Below are 19,596 nucleotides of genomic sequence, written 5' to 3'. Positions count from 1 at the left end.
CCTACATGACCCACTAAACCGTATTAGACAACACCTCTTAAAACTTTATACACTTGTGCCGCGTATCTTCCTGTAGTTTGATTTGACCTGACCTGAGGCACTCTATTCTAGCTAATCTAGAGAAAAGTGGTATTAGGGCGCGGGCACACTGGCGATTTGCGAGCGAGACGAAAGCGAAGTGAGCGCGCAGCGAGTTCTCCGCGAGCGCACAACGTGTTCGCCACGAGTGCGCAACGAGTTCGCCGCTGGTTTTGCTGCGTACTTGTTAGTACGCAGCAAAACCAGCGGCGAACAGCGGCGGCAGTATGTCTACTGTGATGGGAGCGAAAACGTTGTGCGCTCGCGGCGATATCGTTGCGTATAGAAAGTAAGTTATGTTAGCGAATATGTCAGTTTGACCACAGGCTAAGGCAGTCGTGGTAAGGCTAAAGGCTAATTAAATATATAATAAATAAAGTAGGTACTCTATCATGGACGTAATTTTTTTTCCATAATCGGACTTATTCCACCAATCTATCTCAGTCTCTAGATTTTATTCACATTTTAACGTTGGTACAGTCAGCAAAGCTGGCACACCGGCATAGAAATGTGTATGCAGGGCCTAAGCTAATAGTTTTTGCTGACCGTACGTAAGTAACTTATGTACCTATGTATGATATACGTACACCTACGTCGCGCTTACTCATACAATCAAATAGTAGACTGCGAGCTAAGAACAGATTTCAATAACTAATCACTTCCCGTCAATAACTCATATAGTATGATGAACTCTCGTGGACGTCAGCTAACGCTCCTTTAGAACAGCCACCAAAACACGTAAAAAAAAATTGACATCGCCTCCGGTTTGATACTTTGTCAGATGATAGTTTAGATGCTATTGTTCATTTAAAAAATCGTCAGCCGGATGTGTCACGGTGAAAAGACCGTCAGCTGGTCACATAAACATGTAAAAAAATTCAGTCATCGCCTCCTGATTGAAACTTTATCAGATGGTAATTTAGATGCTATTGCGAATACAAACAATCGTCAACCGGTTGTATCGCGATGGAAAAACCGTCCGCTGGTCACATGAACATGTAAAATTTTTTTCAGCCATCTCCTCCCGATTAATACTTTGTCAGATGCTATTGTGAATAAAAACAATCGCACAGACGTAGATTTCATCGATTTAGGCGGCCAAAATTATTTTAGCGTTTATATTAGTTAGGATACTTCACAATATATATACATGTGTGAAGATTGGTAGAGGAAAGTTAGATATGGATGTATTAATTGGAAATAATTAATTTAGGTATTCCATTCTACTCACTTATGTAAATATTGTTTACGACTACCAAAACTCTCATGGATGTCTGAGGCATTATCAAAAGAGGATTTGGAATTTTAGACTGGTGATAGATCGTGTTGGCACTTTCAGGATCAACTGATATAGTCAGTTTTTTAAGTGCCTAGATAAAATTGTAACTTACCAGCTCGTATCGTTAATATTATTCAACAACGGGCGACTCCAAAAAATACATCTCATAAATTATGGTATTGTTCTCGACATTTTCCTCCTCCAGAACTTAACCAATCGTAATGAAATCTTGGGAACGGAAATCTTGAGAAAGTAATTATGTGTGTCTGACTGTTTTGATTCATGCGTTTATTGTTGCCTATGTTGTATACTAGACGTAATAATATAATGTACCTACCCTCTATGGCTAACTACTATGCCTAGTCTTAGGTTTACTTCTCTATGAGTTCATGGCAGCTATGCTATGAGGGAAATAGGTAGGTACCTATATGGTGCTTACTCGACATAACTCGTAATAAAACTACTTTCGGTTTACGGTATACGAGGTAATACATAATTTATTGAAGATTCCACAAAGGCAAATGTTTGAGATAAATAAGTTTAAATAATATTTTTTAACCTAACATTCCCAATTTTATATTTTAATAAATAAATAAAACGATGTATAATTAGTACAATGACTTAATGTTGATCTAGAACAATTTTATATAATCATTATTATATTTCATCTGCAGGCCTAGGCCGCTGTGACGTGCCCAGTGCTTCACCTTCTTCTATAGTTGTGAGTAACTCGCAGTTTTTAGTTTCTGGCAGTAAAAGGCAAAGCACCGCAGCTACCAGTGGCAGCACCCCGAACGCTACGGGAGCAGCCCACTTGTCAAACATTCTAAGGTTACACACAAACGGCGCAATCATTGCACCGAGCCGAGCCATCATCGACGAAATACCGAGCGCAGCGTTACGCACAACAGTCGGAAACATCTCTGTACAGTACAAATAGACCACAATAAAAACAACAAAGCTAAAGAGAACTCCGATGCAAGCAAGCACCACGCTAATTATGCCCTGGGGTATACCGGCCAGAAGTAGTAAACTAATACCGCTTATGGCGTTACTTATCACTACAATTGTCCTCCGCTTCATATATCGCATCATTGGAATCGCAAGAAAACAGCTGATGAGACAGAAAAATCCACTGAGGGCCACATTCACAAAAATGTCTTTAGTAAGCTGGCTGATGTACTGAGCGATGCCGTAAAAGCAATAACTGCAGGTAAACCAGGCGAACGACATTACCAGAATATTCCTTCGCAGATTTGGTGTACGAAAGAGGTCAATTGTAGACCCCCTTTTCGGCAAGTTTGTTCTGTGTTCCAATTCGTACATTTCCACCTTATCTTTAATGTCTTCTGTTGGCATGTTATTACTGAAAACAAATTTTGAAAACTATAAGGAACTTCGGTACGGACAACAAGTAGAAGATGCATATTACCATGGTTCTTAAAGTTGTTTTGCCTACATATTAGCTATGGACTTAGTTACCTTCTCCATACAATAAAATAGGTTCATGATTATGATACTCGTAGGTTTGTAATTTGTAGCACAGTTAAAATATCTAATAATGCTTACGAATATCGCTTTCCTGGAGGCCTACTGGACTCGAGAAAGTGACAACAGGTGCCAGGGCTATCATATAGCTATAGTAGTTAGATTTGTAGCTGGCCCCCAACGGCTTATCATTTGTCTATTGTTAACTAAAACGGCGCGTGCTACTATACCTAATGTTGCCGAATGGTTAGAATTCTCCTATTATTCGATTGACTGACGATCAAATATAAAAATCTCCCCGAAGGATGCGTCTTTATTGCTCCCGACATAAACTCGGAAATTCCGACATTTGAAATATTCAAATCCCTTCAGTTACTTTTGTCTTCCGATTTGTCAACCCCAAGCTGTCTGCCTAAGTGGCAGCGTTATAGCAAGGCCTTAAAATTACAATATCACTAGGTAATAAATACTAATAGTTGAACTTACATCTTAGCAACGCACGTCAATAATATGACGGCTTCGTCCGTCTTATTCTTGGCCATTAACCATCTAGGTGTTTCCGGTAATAGGCATATATAAAGTAATAGATATACATTTGCTAATGATATTGCCAGCTGAAAATGCGTGTAATCACGCAAGTAATAACCAAAAGCTGCTAAAAGAATATGGCCAAGTGTAAATGGAACTTGGTAAAGTGCTGATACAACCGCTCGTTTCTCATTTCCGACGAATTCCATAATTATGACGAATCCGACTACCATTACTCCTCCTATAGAGAACCCAAGGATCATCCGAATTATAGTGAAACTCCAATAGTCAGGGACGAATGATGCTATCACACCCATAAACACTTCCAGGACTACAGAGGAAATCATGGCTTTTTTTCGTCCATACCTGTGACAAAAAAAAAACTAATTGTTTCTCAAAGTTTATTGTACCTATCATAAACTAGATCAGCGCAGGCACTATTCGTGTTTATGAATTTAAACGACACACTAACCTATCAGATGCCATACCGAACAATAAACTTCCCACTAGAACACCAAATTGGAACAGTGTTTGAGTAAAGTCCTTCAACCAAGAGTTCTCACAGATAAGATTCCATTCCATTACAATTGTGTTCTTAAAGGTCGAGGTGTCGTAGATGGGATCTTCACAACAGGTGGTATTTTCCGGACACCGATATGCCACGGGAGGAGCCAGGAATATGATTGCCATCTGATGCCATGCAATGCCAAACTTGTTAACATATATTATAAAACATATCCACCACTGGTACTTTCTGAACGTCCCAATAATATCGTTTACTAGCACCATTATGTCTGATTTCTACAGAAATATTTAATATTGGAACCTAAAAAAATCATTTGGAAAATTAGACATATATAAGATTTAGGTAATACAACGCCAAATTAAAAATCAGGTGGGCTTTGATTTTAGTAAGCGAATATAAATCGTCACAGTACTTACCAGCGTAAAAAAACTAACACCTAAAATTTCTATACGTAACGAAATATAATATAACATTTCTAGAAGGAAACGTTAGCTAGGTGTGCAAAGTATTTTTCTTCCTTATCTTACAACATACGAGGAGGTACCTTATAGTCGTTAGGAGGTACCTTCTAATTCAAATGGACCTAATACTCCAATAAAAGTAACAATTAATGCACCGCTGCCCGAATAATTCTTCCGAATTAGTTTTCAAAAAAGTACCTATAATATGATGAATACGTATACCTGTGTAGCAAAAGTAACATTATTTTATTCATGAAAACCAACTTAGAACTAGGTAATGAGAAATCAGTTTTTCAAATAAATAAATAAAAATAACGGAGCTCCATGATAACGACACAAAAAAAAACATATCGGCGAATTCTAATTAGGTTAAAAAGTGAAAGAGGTTACACAATTCGTCCGTCGGTAAACGATTTGTTTACCTACAATAGGAACTGGCATAATGTCAATTACAACATTTAGAACGTGAATAAGAACAATGCGGTTGCGTGTAAGAATGGGAAATCATTCACTATCTATATTATTACGAAAACTATACTTATCTACTTTGCTGGTTGGCCACTGTAATGCGCCCGCGGTGTACTTAACTCATATGTATTGTTACTTAGATACTTGTAGTGATTTCAAAGACGGAACATTGTTTCTTTACTTAGTTCCTGCTTATGAACAAGCACCTTTCATACGTACCTAATAACACTATAACACTTGTTTTCATTGCTGTAAAACATGTGGGTATTATTATGAGTAAGTACAGTAAGTAAAATAAATCTCCTCCCTCCTAACTCATGTTAGTTAAATGAATCGTCTTATCAACATCTGCCCGTCTGGCGACGAGAATAATCTGCTTAAGCTAAAGTAATCAGCTTACCTATAGGTACTCATATTTTTGTCAGGTGTAAAATTCATGAAAAGCGATTCAAATACCTGCTTCAATTAACAATACAATAAACATGTATCGCCATATTGTTTAAAACACGTTGTATTGCAACGCAACAAAGCAACCGTAGTCGTATTTAATTAATCATAATGTGTCGGCTTTTCATACGTAAGGTTAGCCCGGCGGGGATGTTAATGGGAGTTTTCAGAAATATTAGTGTACCTAATTAGCGAGTAGTTAAGCAAAGTTAATCGCTGGCAGTTTTGTAACGAAAATCAAGCATTAACCCCCTTATTCATAAACGTTTACTAAAGTTGACAAGCCGCTAATAATCGTTTGTTCCTTTCCGACGTATTGGTATTATGGAAAGGGACAAACGATTATTAGCAGCTTGTCAACTTTAGTAGACGTTTATGAATAAGGGGGTAACTCTTTATGGGAATGAACTTTTTGCCTTTTTAGGGTTCCGTAGCCAAATGGCAAAAAACGGAACCCTTATGGATTCGTCATGTCCGTCTGTCTGTCCGTTTATGTCACAGCCACTTTTTTCTGAAACTATAAGAACTATACTGTTCAAACTTGGTAAGTAGATGTAGTCTATGAACCGCATTAAGATTTTCACACAAAAATAGAAAAAAAAAACAATACATTTTAAAGGTTCCCCATACTTGAACTGAAACTCAATTTTTTTTTTTTCATGAAACCCATACGTGTGGGGTATATATGGATAGGTCTTTAAAAATTATATTGAGGTTTCTAATATCATTTTTTCTGAACTGAATAGTTTGCGCGAGAGACACTTCCTAAGTTGTAAAATGTCTCTCCCCCCCCCTGTAACTTTTAAAATAAGAGAATGATAAAACTAAAAAAATATATTACCATGCAAACTTCCACCGAAAATTCGTTTGAACGAGATCTGGTAAGTAGTTTTTTTTTTATACGTCATAAATGGTACGCAACCCTTTATGGGCGAGCCCGACTCGCACTTGGCCGCTTTTTTTACATTGTAATGTAGCTTATATAAATGAACACAAAAACCAGTTTTTATTGAAATGTAATGATTAATTTTCGTCACAAAACTGATAGTAACTTATTCACAACACGGTTTCCAAAAACAAATAATTAGTAATCTTGAGGATTTTCTCTAGTGAATTCATCGCGTTGAATCCCGATCCCGAAAAAACCCTATAGTAAGGGGTGTCGTTGGATAGGTCTTTCAAACGAATAAGCCGTTAAATGACATACGTTCGATTTTGTATTTACATTACGGTTTCTTTTGTGCAATATATAACGTATAATTATTCAATAAATAGGAGTCGCCGACAACGATTTTTTGTTAAAGTGAATATTTTCGGAAATAATCGCTCCCAAAGAAAAAACAATGCGCCCACTGAGCATGGCCCGAAATGCTCTTGGCCGGTTTTTCATCTGTTAGGATCGAAAGAGCTCGTGATTCTGAGTGGAAATAACAATAAACACCTATTGAAATAAAAAAATAAAAAAACTGTTGTCTAGATATGTGGGGAACATCTGTATGACACATTCATTAGACATTGTTGTTATTGAAATTGAAAGAAAACATAATTTCGCGAGCGTTGCGCGTAGACAAGGTGGTGCAGGCTATGAAAATAACATTTAATAGGTACTTATGTCGCATTTGCGACGCCACGTATCGTGTCTAATATCTCGCTTCAAGTAAATATTCACACTTGAAGTGTATTAACATAATAAGTAGTCTAAGACTATACTACACTTGCCAGGTAGAAAGACCCTCCAAAATGATCTGGATATCTGATCATTTTGAAGATATATTTTTAATATTTTAAATAATACCTGAAAACATTTCAAGTTGCCTATAATGTCTACCAGCACCAACCTCTCCAACCATTTCTAACATAGTTTGCAACACCTTCGAATTATCTCATACCTAAATTACATAGTTGTAAATTTTCCCAACTAAGTATTATGATAATTTATCAATATAATATGTGTCGTATTACATGTATGTTTAATTGTTTACCTAGTAAGTATTATAGTTTAGGTAGGTAAGTATTCTTTTCATCGAGATTTTTTATTGGGTTTGTTATAGTATAATTAATTGTGTGTATTGCTGTTGACGCCCCAAATAATTAAAATAAATAAATTCATGTAACGCGCCCATCATTTCATAAATAGAGCAGGAAACGTTAATTTTGAACACATAACAGTTAAAATGGCCTTTCTTTAGATTTAGATGTAGGTAGATATTTTTATGCATCCTTAATATATATTTTTAATGTTTTTTTTTTTTTGCTTTTGCTTCTCTAGTATTAGTTATCAGGGTCGGTATATAGTTTTATAAGTTATCAGCAAAGGTTATCAGTGTAATCCATGTCATCATATTTGTACGGAGATATCTAAGATAAATACAAGATCTCTTCTTCCGACAAAATCATTTTACTGTAAATAAATTATATAATATTTACTACTAGGTAACATAATAATAATTATGTTTACATTTACCTATGTAACTTAAAATAATAAAAGTTAATCTAATGAAAGAACACTATCTAATGAGAGCAAATATCTATTTTTTACAATCCGTTTTCTTTCCAAATTGTTCGCCTTCTTCTATAGTCACCATTAATTCACAGCCTTTGGTTTCAGGAAGTAAGAAGGCGACAAAGCCCGCTATGAGGGGCAAGACAGCAAATAACACGGGCGGCACCCACGTGCCCAAGCTGCTCGACGCGATCACGAACGGAGCGATCATAGATCCCACGCGCGCCATCATCGATGAAAAACCCAGCGCAGCATTCCGCACCACCGTAGGAAACAGTTCCGTGCAGTACAAGTACACAACAACGAAAACTACAAAGCTAGAAACTACTCCGACACTTGCGCAGACTACAGTACCCGGGCCTTCTGGTAGCACGGCCAGAATGAGCAGGCAAAACGCGCAAATGAAATTAAAGATAATCACTATGGTTTTTCTTCCCATAACTTTCATAAGTGGTATGGAACAGAGCGATCCAAGGAGAGTTACACTGGCACTGGCTGCGACGTTGATGAAGGCATTTCCACTGAGTTGCCCCACGTACTGCGACACACCGTAGAAGCAATAGCTGCATGTCAGCCAATTAAACGCCATAGCCAAGATGTTTTTTCTGATATTCGGAGTTCGAAAGAGGTCTACAATATTCCCCTTTTTGAGTTGCGATTTTTGGAGTGCAGCTTGGTAATTTTCAATGTCAGTTCGTATGGCTTCTGTTGGGCGCTTATTTCTGAAAGGAAAAGAATGCGTTCAATCATGATGACGCTGACAGTTATCTTAAAGTAAGTAGTATTTTGTAACAAATGTGTACATTTGCGTTATCCAGTTTCATATCTTATCTTATTACTTACACTTTTGCTACAGATTCTAAAATCTTGACGGCTTCTTCAGTTCTCTTAACCGCTATCAACCAGCGTGGAGTTTCAGGTACTAGGAAAAAGTACGACAATAGTACTACTGCTGGTATCGAGATCGCCAGCTGAAAGTTCGAGTAATCCCTGCAGAAATATCCGAATACCGGTAACAGCATGTGGCCCATATTGAAGGGTACTTGATACAATGCCGAAATAACATCACGGTACTGAGTGCCCACGAATTCCATGACTATGACGAATCCAGTGACCATGGTACCTCCGACGGACATGCCCACTAAGAATCGGAGGAATGTGAATTCCCAGTAGCCGGGGACAAATGCGGCTGATATTCCCATGGTTACTTGTATCACGACTGCTATCAGCAAAGGATACTTTCTCCCGAACCTAAAAACGTAAAAAAGTAAGTAGGTGCAGGTATTAAAGCCACGATTCACGTGTTATCTGCGACCGCAACGCAAGTGGGGCAAAATCTAATTTGATAAATATTTTTTAACGATGATTGCATTGGCACAGTTATTTATATTGTTACCAATTTATAAAACCAACTTTAAAAAAATATAGAGTAAGCAATGTTTTTGTTCACGTCATATAGCCTTGTATTTAAGTAGGTACTACTTGTAGAAACATTGAATGTATGTACATATTTTACAATTAACAAGTTCAATGTCACCTGTCGGATGCCATTCCAAACAGTACACTGCCCAGCAGCGTGCCCAATTGAAATAGCGTCTGTGTAAAACTAGTCAACCATTTCCTTTCACATATCAAGTCCCACTCCATTATTATGCTCCGGCTAAAAATTGATGTGTCGTATTCTGGATTGGGGCAAGGACACGTTTCCTCTCCGGTGTCTGGGCATGTGTAGCTGAGTTTCGGAGCCAGAAACAAAATCGCCATTTGGTGGAAGGCGACGGGAAACTTTGTCAAGAATATAAGGAGACATAGCAACAGTTGATATCTTCCGAATGAGCCTGTTATTCGTTGAATTAAATCGGTCTGAGGAGGTTTTTCTTGCAGCTTGGCCCCTGAACAAAAAAAAATAGGGTAATAGATGACAAAAACAACATATCTTAGGTACTATGTACGGACGAGGAAATTGTTTTTTTTGCAGTTTACGCTTTACGTTGGACACCTCTTAGCAAAAGTATGATCAACCAAATTTTACTTGAACCGCCGATTGCTAAAGAATTAATTTCCTCGACCGTATATACAGAAATGAGAAAGTTCGTTTGTTTAGATGTTTTAATATAGGTATCGGTTAAATCGATTTAAATTCTGATTTGATTTTTATAGACCACAAGTGCAACGTCGTATTGTCGGTTCCCTTATCTTTAGCATATTCTTAAAAGTATTCATTATATTCTGCATAATAACTTTAGGCATAATATACTGTTAGCATAAACTCTCTTGGTAGATACTTCGATCAATAAAAACTAAGCGTACATCTAGACACGCGGTAGCGTGTCCAGCCAAGTTCAAAAAAAAGGAACTGGCGACGCAACCGTGTGTAATATTACACGAACCATTTCAAGCTACTTTTGACCCCTTCACAACTTGAAACCTATTAAACCTACACACATGAAATTTGGCACAGTTATTCAAACCCCTTAGCTTGTCTAAAATACAAAATTTCATAAACATAGCTCAAACAGTTATTGATAAATTAATGTTTAAAAACCGGCATTTTTGTGACTGCCTGACTTATAGATCAAAAACCTAACCCACTTCCAGGTGACTTGAAATTTGGAACCAAAGTAGGCTATTATGTGTACATAGGTGAAAAAATCTGAAAACTGAAAATTATTGAAAATTCGATTGAAAAAAAATCATATATTGATATAGAACAAAACCTAACCCACTACCAGAGTACCTAGAAACTTGAAATTTGGCATCAAGGTAGGTTATTAGGTGTACATAGAGAAAAAAATCTAAAAACAGAAAATTATTGAAAATTCGATTAAAAAAATCATATACATATTGATATAGGTAAAAAACCTAACCCACTTCCAGATGACCTAGAAACTTGATATTTGGCAAAAAGGTAGGCTATTAGGAGTACATAGGAGGAAAAATCTGAAAACAGAAAATTATTGAATATTTGATGAAAAAAAATCATTTATTGATATAGAACAAAACCTAACCCACTTCCAGATTACCTAGAAACTTGAAATTTGGCATCAAGGTAGGATATTAGGTGTACATAGGGGAAAAAATCTAAAAACAGAAAAAAAAATAAAATTCGATTGAAAAAATCATATATTTTTATAGGTCAAAAACCTAACCTACTTCCAGATGACCTAGAAACTTGATATTTGGCAACAAGGTAGGCTATTAGGAGGACATAAGGAGAAAAATCTGAAAACAGAAAAAAAGAAATTCGATTGAAAAAAAAATTGTTATTTATATAGGTTAAAAACCTAACCCACTTCCAGATGACCTAGAAACTTGATATTTGGCAACAAGGTAGGCTATAAGGTGAACATAGGGAAAAAGTCTGAAAACAGAAAATTATTAAAAATTAGATTGAAAAAAGAAGTGTTGTTTGGCGATCTACTCCAACTGACAAGTTGACTGATGCACTTACTTAAATGTTAAGGTTCCCTTAGCGTTCCAAATCTATGGAAAGAACTATTTTCTTATGACGAATTGACAATAAACATGAAGTAAAAAAACGACCAACTTTTCGGTGAAATGTTGGATCGAGTAAGAATGGGTGTAATAACAAGGTGTGCTTTGTCTTAACGACTCCTTAAGTTGACCGCTACAAACCACAACGACCTGCTTAAGGAAATTATAATTTATTTTAAACTGTTGCCCGATAATACTGTTTGCTTATTTCCCACTAAAAATATGTGTAATCAGTTTAATAATGGAATATTGGCAAGATTGGAATAACTAGAAATTAAATTAAATTCCACAGACGAAATAGACTGTCCACTGTATTTAAAAACACGAGCCAAGGAAGTACTGAAAAAGAACGAGGATCATTCATCATTTACCGCTGGCTTAGAAAATGTTATCACAATAAAAATAGGTGTACGTGTAATGTTTCGAAGAAACATAAATGTCAGTAAGGGGCTGGCAAAAGGATCCATTGGAAAAATATCAAAAATACATTGGGACGTCAACAGCAACAATAACGCACGTAAAATAATTACAATCAAATGTAATCATAATTTAATGTACGAATTGGAACATGTCAAGATTAAGTTTCAGATATTAAGTAATGCATACGTTCATCGGGAACAATTACCTATATGCTTAGTATATGCTATTACCATCCACAAATCGCAAATCACAAGACCGCTTAGTCTTGACAGCGCTCTTCTTGATATAGGCTCCTCAATATTTAGCAAAGGGCAGGCTTTACGTTGCACTCTCTAGATGTAAAACCTTAGACGGAGTACATCTTATTAATCTAGATCCAAGTCAAATCAAGGCACAAGAAAGCTCTATAATGTAATACAACCGTCTACGCACATTATACCGTCCCGACTTGGCCACATTAAATATAAATCGAGAACGTGTAAGAAAATTTGCAGATAGTGAATAGGCAATTCATCCTAATATTTCGAAGGTACAAGAAAATATAGAAAATAACACAAAAAGAAAACTATTCAGCGTAAACGTAGAAAATAGAGTAATTTTACAAAAAAAAAAAAACATTATTATCACTATCATAATTTCTGTACAAAAAGTAATGATATCCCATCAAAAACATAAATGTGAAATGGGAGCCAAGTTCAATATAAAATTAAGATAATGCGTAGTTGTTGTCTTCGCCTACACAAGAATTGAGATCTATATGAATTCCAAGTTCTGTGTTGAAAATCCTGAATTTTTAGTTACAAGAATATAATTATAATGTTCTAAAATGAAGTTATATAACAATTTCTTGTTTCTTGATACTACCACAATGTTTGCAGCTTAATAGGAAATATATATTTAAGCTTTAATTTAAACATATAGCAAACAGTCGATAAACTATCGGACATGGGTTGGACGTCGGACTGTCAACACTTACTACACATTCAGTGAAATACTTAGTGCTATTATTTTAGATCTACTGTTCCTACTCTGGATGTACCAAAAGTCACGAACTAGCCCCGTATTCAGTCTTGCTGATTGTTCAAGAGCAAATAGTTTAAGTTGAAGGTTTTGTCCAAAGTGATATATGCCCTTCCCTGTAGTGATAATGTAGTAAATAGTGACCTTTTACACTTAATTAAATTACCGAAATGGCATCTACGTGTTGGTTTCTTCTCCGTGCACACCTGTCCGGAGGGCCTGACCTGACGCTCGAAAATGCAAGAGAGAATATAGATTTTCGATTTTTCCATGTTAGCGGTAGGCCCTCATGACACTAATATTTCGTAAGCGTTAAGAAAACACAATTCAAGCCTCGGTACATCGGTACCAACCTATCACTGATGTTTATTTTGTGAGTCGATTCCCGGTCACTATTAGACTCACATATGCAAAAATTTGACGTATCACCTCGATTTACTCTTAATTGTTTTGCAAGTTTGGGTAGTTCTAATTTGTAGACACATTTATAAGCAATTACATTTCATATAATAAAACGTCAATAGTGTACCATGTAACGCAACATGTAATGTAACGAAACTGTAAATTATTATCTAAGAGGAAAGAATTTTACTAATTTTAGTTTAATTTGTAAATAATGTAGAGGAACGAATAGCTTTGCGATCCATAGCGAAATAACGGTACGTTTTTCTATGATAGTCCATTTCGGGAGAACACATTTCCACTAACTAAATCTTAACAAATCACTTAGATTTTGATGTCGATCGCTTCAGCATAATATATACTAGGTTTATAGGTTTTGAAAAAAAGGGGTTGAATTATCAAGAACGTTAAAATAACTTTTTTAAATCTTACATTATGTTTATCTATGAAGTTCTATAGCATTTGTAATGGATTCAAACATTCAACCCCTATTTAACCCTTTTAAGAGAAGAATCTATAAATAAAAACGGCCAAGAGCATGTCGGGCCACGCTCAGTGTAGGGTTCCGTAGTTACTCTTCCGTCACAATAAGCTAAACTGGAGCTTAAAGTATAGTAAATTTTTAACCAAGGGATGAAACGGTACCTTTCACCCGAGTTAAACAAATAGGCAAATTTGCATAATCAGTACCTAATTAAAGTAAGTCTTTTTACTATGAAGGGAAAACTTTTTGCGATAACTCAAAAACAGCTAAACTGATCATGTCCGCTATAGTTTTCATTTAATGTCTTTCTTAAGCTCTACTTCCACGATTTTTTTCATATTTTTTGGACCTATGGTTCAAAAGTTAGAGGGGGGGACACATTTTTTTTTTCTTTCGGAGTAATTATCTCCGAATATATTCACTTTATCAAAAAATGTTTCTTGAAAACCCCTATTAGTTTTGAAAGACCTTTCCAACGATACCCCACACTCTAGGGTTGAAGCGAAAAAAAAAATTCACCCCCACTTTACGTGTAGGGGAGGTACCCTAAAAAAAATTAAATTTTTATATTTTATTGAACGACTTTGTCGGCTTTATTGATTTATATATTCATGTTAATTTTCAGCTTTCTAGCACTAACGACCACGGAGCAAAGCCTCGGACAGACAGACAGACAGACAGACAGACAGACAGACGGACATGGCGAAACTATAAGGGTTCCGTTTTATGCCATTTGGCTACGGAACCCTAAAAACGCTGAAATAATTTTTGTTCTAATAATATGCCCATATACAAAGTTTCAAGTCCCGCACTCCAATGTTTGTTTGAACCCCCAAAAAAATGTTTGAACCCCATACAAATTTTCAACCCCTTTTTCACTACCTTAGGGGAAGAATTTTCAAAAACGCTTAAAATCGTTTTCTTCTATTTTAATGAAATACCAATTTACGAAGTTTCAAGTTCCCAGCTTAAGTTACATTTTAAACCTCATACAGATTATCAACCCCTTTTTAACCCTTTTCGGGAATAAATTTTTAAAAACGTTGAAATTACTCTTCTTACATTCTAATAATATGCTGAGATATGTACAACGATTGAAGTCCCGCACTCAAAATGTTTGGTCTCCATACATACACCAAGTTTTTCATTGTGTCAATAACTCTGTGTTAAATGTTTAAAATTAAATCACTTTTTTGATGTCATGTGATTTGGGTACTTCGTGCTTGATTTACTTGTTTCTTTTGGCAACCCTCCAAGAAAGCAAAAGTGGAAAACATTTAGGAGGATAATTCGGCTTGTTTACCTAAAATTTGTGACCTCGATGAACTTCGAAATAAGTATTTTAATGTAAAACAGCAAATATAAGAGCTAATTTCGCGAACATGAAATTAGTAGGTCTAAATAGGCCGGTTCCTGCTTAGCTGGAGCAGCGACATACCCCTGTCGCTTTGTAAATATATACCTAACAACCAGTGATAAGCCACTTCAGTTTGCTGACTATTTATTACCGGTCACGCGACCAATTTTGCTACTTAAGTACTGACGTCGAAAGGCAATCTATGTGGATTTAAAATTTACGCAGTAGGCAAGTGCTCGGTTATTTTTCATAAACATAATCTCAGCTAATATAATAAGGTCCAACAATAAAAAGCGTATATAAAAAAGTGTAAATAGTAGATTGTTTGAAACCACCTTGAATAGATAAGTTTTGTAACAAGAATTAGTTAGATTAAAACTAATTCCTTATTTGAACGCCCCTCCACGAATCGACATATCTACTTATACAGGAAGGGTAGACATTTCGTGTAATAATTAGTAATTTATGATTATTATTAGTGTACATACTCGTACTTTCGAACCTAACGTGATATTTACCTATTTACATATTGACCCCGTTTCTTGTGCCCGTTTTAATGAGAAATTCGTTTATCACACCAACTTCATCGATTAGTTGTGAACAATTAGTGCGACACAAGTGTTATTAGACCGAAATAAAAAAGTTCTTACTTACAAATCAATTCAGTTACAAATCAAAATAAATAAATACAGCCCCGGTGTGGTGTAGCGGTATTACAGTTCCAGTGAAGAGATAAATCGAATTGCGCTTCGATAAGTGTATCAAAAAAGGTCACTAGCCAATTAGCCATGATATATATGTTATAACTTTATAAGTGAGTAGTAGGTACCTAGCTAATAGATGCTTAATAATTAACGTTGATGTCAGTCCTAATTTTCTTTCTTTCATATTGTACTTACAATTTGCACTAAGCAACCAAGTAGAAAAAAAAAGAAGTCTGAAGAAAAAGAAGAAATGCACCCAAAATGGAAATCGACTAACGAAGCGTACTAAAAATTCTCTACCAATGGCAAGCCGCTCATAAAACTCGATTCCCCGGCTTATCTACTTTGATCCCCCTTATACAGGATTCTGTGATGAACCATGAAATAAACTTGGAGCTTGGGCTTGTTGTTGATATAATGTTGAAGCTATTCTTCCAACCACTGTTCCATTTTTAAGGTTCCGTAGCCAAAATGGCAAAAATGGAACCCTTATAGTTTCGTCATGTCTGTCCGTCAGTCCGTAGGTATACTAGGTATGTCACAGCCATTTTTCTCGGCAAGACATATTTTAATAAAATTTAGAACGTAGGTGTATTTTGCGAGCCGCTACTTAGCTTAGGAGTTAAAATTTATAAAAATGTATTTTTAGCGGGGGGCACTCCAAACATGTAACTATTATATTAAAACATGAACGTTCCTGAGAGCGTGTTTTGATTCAGTGTTTGAACTCTTTTGGAAATAATCGCTCCGAAAGTCAAAAATATTATGCCAACGTTTTGATCAATATAAACCAAATAAAGTAGCATATCTTATAGTTTTGTTGTTTTCTCAAACAAAAGAAATTAATCTCAATTTACGATACGGCAGGGTCCAAAAAAAAATAGGATAATTTTGATGATAAATGGTAAAAAAGTATTTCAATACGTATTGTCATACAATTAAAATCTGTTATGTTTGAAATAATGATAGAAATATCACAATCCAAGATTCCTTTTTGTAAGACTAGGAGAATCGCATACCTACTTACTAGTGCCACCTGTTTGAAAATATTGTTATGAATCATCAAAAATTACTGAACTTGCTGTTACATTCAAATAATTAAGCGAGATAATTATTTATATGGTACTTACTTAAGAGGCTGTCAACACCCAATGTCCTTGAAATTGATGTAACTTAAACAGTTTTTTAAGAAAGACTATTTGTTTTAGTCAAGTAAGAAAAATATATGTTCATATTACGAGTAATTATATTTCAAAGACCGTGGTTGTACTCGATACACGATTGAACGAAATCGGCTCGATAGAAAATAATTGCAAAGATTGGTCTTAAAATCACAATTAAACGGTTTTATGTCTTTATTGTTTTGACTTATGGGTCTGCAATTAAAATCACAATTTCAAACATTTATATCTAAACCGTGGTTGAGTAAAATATTACACTAATAATCCACTTTTTTTTATTTAAATATTTTTCTTATTATTCCCTTGCCCAGGCCCAGTAACATGCGACAGTGCTATCTCATTTACTCCGATACAAATAGACAGTGTGCGCGCTTTAGGTATTGACAGCCTCTTAAATATATACATACATATAAAAAATTTGTCATTCCTGAATTCGAACCCAAGACCACTAGTGATCTACAACTGCGAAACCCTTCCTTATGCGTGGTCCAACACGAACTTGACCGATTTTTATCTTTTTTTTTAGGTTCTTCTTACCTCGTATTCATTAGCACATTTCATCTAGACTTTAAAAAGTAAAGTCTCTTTTGGTTGAATAGTCGCGTTTTCTACTTTTATGAGTTTTGGCGCACGACACACTGAAACCTTCATACACGAACCAGTTTTTGATTGATTAATATAATTCTGATACAATAAGAAATAATCAGTAATTAATCACAAAGAAGTATATAAGGTGCTTTTATCCGTGACGACCATGACTCGTCACGAGGTTGGGGCATCAACTGCGACTGTGGCTACGAATTCCAACGTGCACCGTGGTTAGATGTTGCAAAAACCGCAAACAAACGGTCATTAGTTAATTATTACTTTCATCAAGCTTTATAAGTTATAACACTAATTTTACTGTAAATGTTAACAATATTATAAGGAGAAAGGGAAAACCAAAAAGTATTATTTATTACAAGATTTATAAGCTATAAGTGCAAAATATTAATTATTATTAATATTAATTATGATTAATGTCTATACCTACTAGTAGCTCTGTCAGCTGTAGACCTCGCAAGCAAAGCTTAAAACTCAATAAATGTAGGTATGGTTCTTAAACTGTATAGACAAAAAACTATTTAAGTACTTAATCATCGAAACTGCTCATAAAATTTCACGAGAATTTGAAAATCGGTGCGACATGTAGAGGAGAACATCCGGACATACGAAACCATTTTTGCCCAAGCTAAAACGGAGACCTTCGGTAACGCTCGGCCAATGACAAAAATATCCTTTTTTTAAATTTTACATGTGTAGTATTTGACACAAAAATAACTCACTGAAATTATTTAAGTATTTAAAAAAATGTTATATACCTATGTATTCCATTGCCTATTATTGAGGTACGAGTACTATTAAGGTCTTTTGATTAAATCATTTACAATACAGTAATAAAAATGCAGGAACAAACGTAGTTAACGATAATAAAGAATGAATACCGCACCAAATTAATAATACTAGCACGTACTTAACTTTTATCAAAAGACAAAAGCCTACAGCTGGAACTGGAACCTTCACTAACGTTAATGCGAACTTTCCAAGGTTTATCTATAAGATTGCAATTTGCAATATCGGGGTCATTACCTCGCGCGCAACTTTCTCCCTCACCTTACGTACCGTTTTCTGTGATGGGCTCCTGTCTATCCATTGTGAATCGGTTATTTAAGTCAACATGCACAATATAAACACTGGATTGTCGTATGGTTAACGTGTCATACAGGCGAGCCGCCGGAGGTTGCAGTAGAACTGGCTTTGAGCGGCGCCCGCGCCGAGTCGACGGCGTATTCGCATAGCACACAACTATACGCTCGCAAGAGATGCTGGTTATCAACGACCTATCACACCACTGTCACGATATCAACTGCGGCATGACCAGACACAAATACACGAGTGCCCCTCGTACACCATCTGTGCCCGCGTAGCCAACAAGCCAATCGTTAACGCTTCGTAGTGTAGCGTATACAATATCTAGAGAGCTAGCACTCTTCTATATTAGTGCGACAGTGACAGTTGCGTTTTGTTCGCTACGGAGCGTTAACGATTGGCATGTTGGCAATACGGGCAGCTATAATGCTATATAAAAGTACATATTTAAGGCTTAAATTTTTTTGCACAAATCAAGTATGCAGCGTAGCGACAGATATGGTCAAATTGATTTATGGGTCATTTCGAACCTTGTTACTAATGTGATTGACTGATTATAATTTCATAGTACAGTATTACTGTAACATTTGATCTGGCTATCAACTAAAGGTCGGTGAATGGGAGAGTTCAAAGATAGATAAGTAAAAGGAAAACCTTTATCCCGACCGTCTTTCTCCGGTCGTCTCCACAAGACCGAGGATCAGTACATCTCTGATAGAGTGTATGATTTGTCTTCATCGGCTTTGTCCATCGTACCTTATTCCGACTACACTTCTGCTCACTGTTTTTTCGCAGCAAAGTACGCTTGTTCGCGCTGCTCTGAGAAAAGAAACATTTTTATTTACATTTTTAAGAAGCAATATTTGCTTTACCTATTTTCATTTAGTATTTTTATTTAATTTCAAAACCATCAAAGTTTTGCTTCTCCAACTTGCTTTAGTCTGCATGTTACATTTAACATTACATTCAAAGCAAAATTGTGTCTTCCTGGTCCTTCGAGCCGGATGTTTCCTGGTTTGACGCTTGAGAAAGCGTCTGTGTAATTTAAAGCTAATAATAACTTAAC

General features: G+C 35.8%; 1 protein-coding gene across 1 annotated transcript; it reads right to left on the bottom strand.

The window, feature by feature from the left end:
* Positions 1-1,827: 1,827 nt before the first annotated feature.
* Positions 1,828-18,872, bottom strand: LOC133522779 (organic cation transporter protein-like). Its single transcript, XM_061858230.1, has 7 exons — positions 18,504-18,872; positions 9,316-9,670; positions 8,622-9,029; positions 8,365-8,500; positions 3,846-4,174; positions 3,332-3,739; positions 1,828-2,723 (listed from the first exon to the last, which is right to left on the bottom strand). The coding sequence occupies exons 1-7, from the start codon at positions 18,532-18,534 to the stop codon at positions 2,015-2,017; spliced, it is 2,376 nt and encodes a 791-aa protein (XP_061714214.1). The 5' UTR covers positions 18,535-18,872; the 3' UTR covers positions 1,828-2,014.
* Positions 18,873-19,596: the final 724 nt, after the last annotated feature.

Source organism: Cydia pomonella, chromosome 11, assembly GCF_033807575.1.
Source record: "Cydia pomonella isolate Wapato2018A chromosome 11, ilCydPomo1, whole genome shotgun sequence".
NCBI classification, from domain to species: domain Eukaryota; kingdom Metazoa; phylum Arthropoda; class Insecta; order Lepidoptera; family Tortricidae; genus Cydia; species Cydia pomonella.
The sequence above is the reverse complement of the archived record's forward strand: the minus strand, read 5'-3'. Positions and strand labels throughout refer to the sequence as shown.